General features: G+C 47.1%; 1 protein-coding gene across 1 annotated transcript in view; it reads left to right on the top strand.

The window, feature by feature from the left end:
- The window catches only part of LOC113215362 (xenotropic and polytropic retrovirus receptor 1-like), a 41,227-nt gene extending 38,512 nt beyond the window's left edge, over positions 1–2,715 (top strand). The window contains exons 8-12 of the mRNA XM_052273785.1: positions 994–1,144; positions 1,220–1,411; positions 1,489–1,658; positions 1,731–1,864; positions 2,251–2,715. Of these exons, the coding sequence (XP_052129745.1) occupies positions 994–1,144; positions 1,220–1,411; positions 1,489–1,658; positions 1,731–1,864; positions 2,251–2,512 (909 nt within the window). The 3' untranslated portion in view covers positions 2,513–2,715. The remainder of the gene's footprint in view (positions 1–993; positions 1,145–1,219; positions 1,412–1,488; positions 1,659–1,730; positions 1,865–2,250) is intronic.
- Positions 2,716–3,107: the final 392 nt, after the last annotated feature.

The following is a 3,107-nucleotide window of genomic DNA, read 5'->3' as shown; positions in this document are numbered from 1 at the left end:
CCCCCCCTCACTCGTTCATAGAAGAAAGTCCATGTTTTGTATTTAGACTGTGTACTGAGCAAGTGGCGGCGTGAAATGACCTATTCCCAATTGATAGAAAAATGTTTAATGACAACATACCCTTCCCTTTCCGCAAACTCCTCGGCGGAAATGGACGCCGATGTTCGACCTTCCAAGTGACCGTCACGCCATCACGAGAATAATAAGATTTAACGGGCCCTTCCCCCCTCTATCCCCTAAAAGCGCTTTTAGCTTGTAGAAGTACTTTACTTCATTTACTTCTCTTTACAAATGAGTAGTCTTGCCTTGATGTAGCTTCTGCAGATGTTTCCTCTAATACTAACGTGTATAACTATTTGAACGTCTAACCTTTTCGTGAAGAATCCGTGAACAGATTCCTCTTCAAAAAGAAGTCACTGCGCTGTGAAAATAATGACAGTACTTGCCGCCAATTTTTTTCCGGCTGTTCCCAAGTTATGCGCCATACGTGCAATTTTCTAAATCTGTTACCAAATGTCGAGTAAATTCCTTCAAAGCAATGTTTTACATATACACTGTGAAAAATACTCGTGTCGCGGGAAAATTTTCCATAGTAAAAGTCGTAAAATTACGATTTGAAATCGTAAATTTACAAACAATTCCTATCGACTTGGGATTGACCGACGAGCAAGAATGGGCTGTCGTAAATCCACGACATATTTTGTAAATCAAAATTACAACAAATGTCGTAAATTTACGAGGATATTTCTCACAGTGTATACTTTGCAAATTTGTAGGCTACGAAACATTACTTTGCAATTACAGAGAGATACTTCATAATTGCGACGCTATAGCTTTTTATTACGAAGTAGTCTCTTCTCAGCTCTATCAAGACTTCGAAAGCTTTTAACAGCGAAGTCCGTTATGGCCAAAATTTGTTCCATAACTCAGTGTGCTTGTTGTTTTTGTTTGGATACCTTGCGTCAACCTTGTCAATTTGTTCTTTCTTAACAGTTCCGTGCCATATCTGCACCATTTTTCTTTGTCAACTTCGCTGACTTTTGGATGGCGGACCAGCTGAACAGTCTAGTGCCGGCTCTCATTGACTTTCAATACACCATCTGTTTTTACATCACTAATAACAGCCTTACCATGGCCTCAGAGGGTTAGTCTAAATGTAACTAATAAGACAAGTAATCATTACATTTATACATAAGACTTGTGTTCTAACTTCCTCCAGACGCCAAGCAGTGCGTGGAGCGTGCATGGTTCCGACCCGTTATGGCCGTTTTCCCAGCCTGGCTTCGCTTCGCTCAGTGCCTGAGGCGCTACCGAGACACGCGGGAAGCAAACCCGCATCTCGCGAATGCAGTCAAGTATTTTACCGTGTTCGTCGTTATATTCTTCACCTCACTCGCCACGCACTACGAGGGTGAGTTTGAGCCCTTGGGTATCATGAACATTTGGTTTTTGGCAATTGATCTAACTAATTTCGTGTTTATTTTTCAGATTATTATGAACACCAGTACCTTAACCCGTACTTCTATTTATGGATACTCTCGAGTATCGGTAGCTCCATGTTTGCCTACATCTGGGATATTAGACTAGATTGGGGTTTGTTTGACAAGAATGCCGGCAACAACAAATTCCTTCGCGAGGAAATTGTTTACTCCTCTGTGGTACGTAAATCCCAAAGTGCGACCGCAATATTCGCGCTGATACTGTGCTGTATTGTTATTTCTTCTGTTCAGTGGTACTACTACTTCGGGATAGTCGAGGACCTGTTGCTACGGTTCGGATGGGTGTTTTCACTCTCCCTATCCGAGCTGGGTTACGTGCATGGCGAGCTTATGGTCACCATCCTGTCTCCCCTCGAGGTGTTTCGGTGAGCGTTGTATTGCATGGTATTATGGGATTATGCATGTGCCTCTCTCGTCTTTTTGGACACACTGGTGGGTTGAGTCGCGTGAGGCAAGTCGCCTGAGGGGTCTCCCACTTCCAAAATAAGTGTACAACGAGTTGGCGCGAGTTAAGGCGCGAGATGGAATCTATTTTTTTGAAAGTTTTGTCCATTTTCCCGGATATTTATCACGAATTTTCGCAAACTTTCGCGAGCTTTGTGAATTTTGCTAGTTTGACGCGAGTTGGGCGTCGGCGAAAGTACAACGAGTTGGCTAGTGGAGGACCCCTCGAAGTCGCCTCACGGCGAGGCACCTCAGCCGAGGCAGCTCAGCTCGCCTCACGAGATTACCACTCGGCATTTCGACACAGGCGGTTCGTCTGGAACTTCTTTCGGCTCGAGAATGAGCACCTGAACAACTGCGGCAAGTTCCGCGCCGTGCGCGACATCTCGGTTGCGCCAATGGAGACCTCAGACCAGGGTCTGATCCTGCGCATGATGGACGACGAGGACGGCGTGCTCAACAGGAACAAGCGCAAGGCGAACACGGGCGCGAGCACGAGGCGCCGCTTGCAGCACCGCAGCATGCTGGAGGACGAGTCAACGGACACCGAACAGGGACTGCTCCGCTGACACACGCTCACACCTCGACTCAGGGCGGCCTTCCCGCTGCGAGTCATGGTGTGACCTTGCTGCGCACAAGGAATTCAATTGGGTGGCCACCCACAGACTGTCAATTCTTATGAACAAACTGTCATATTTGCAAAGTAAGCACAATACTGCGGTAGATTTTACTGCCTGGAAAAGTATCGCCTTCTCCCCTTTTGGGTCTTTTTTTTTAAATATCTGCCGTTTTGTTCATTCGCGTTAATATAACACAGGTCAGCCAGACTTGCCTATAGACCTAGTGTGAGAGTTGTATGCCTGGGATTTCGCGTTCAAAGCAGGGCTCACTTGTACGCGGGTACACTGAGTATCCGCGTGCCCGGGTAGGAAGCGGATCAATACCCGGAGGAGCCGTGGGATTTCGGCAATACCTGTGAGACGCATTGCAGCCTTGGTTATAACCCAGCGGTTCCCAAACTAGGGGTCGCGACCCCAGATGGGGTCGCGGGGAAAAATTTTGGGGTCGCGGTGAGGTGCCTGGGGTCGCCTGGGGTCGCAGCCTCGCTCAGCTAAACCCCTCCTGTTTGAAACTTCTTGGGTCAAAAACGGAAATACCACCGGT

The sequence above is a fragment of the Frankliniella occidentalis genome, unplaced genomic scaffold (assembly GCF_000697945.3).
Source record: "Frankliniella occidentalis isolate FOCC.00 unplaced genomic scaffold, Focc_3.1 Scaffold301, whole genome shotgun sequence".
Classification (NCBI taxonomy): Eukaryota; Metazoa; Arthropoda; class Insecta; order Thysanoptera; family Thripidae; genus Frankliniella; species Frankliniella occidentalis.
Note: the sequence above shows the minus strand (reverse complement) of the source record. Positions and strands in the feature narration are given on the sequence as shown.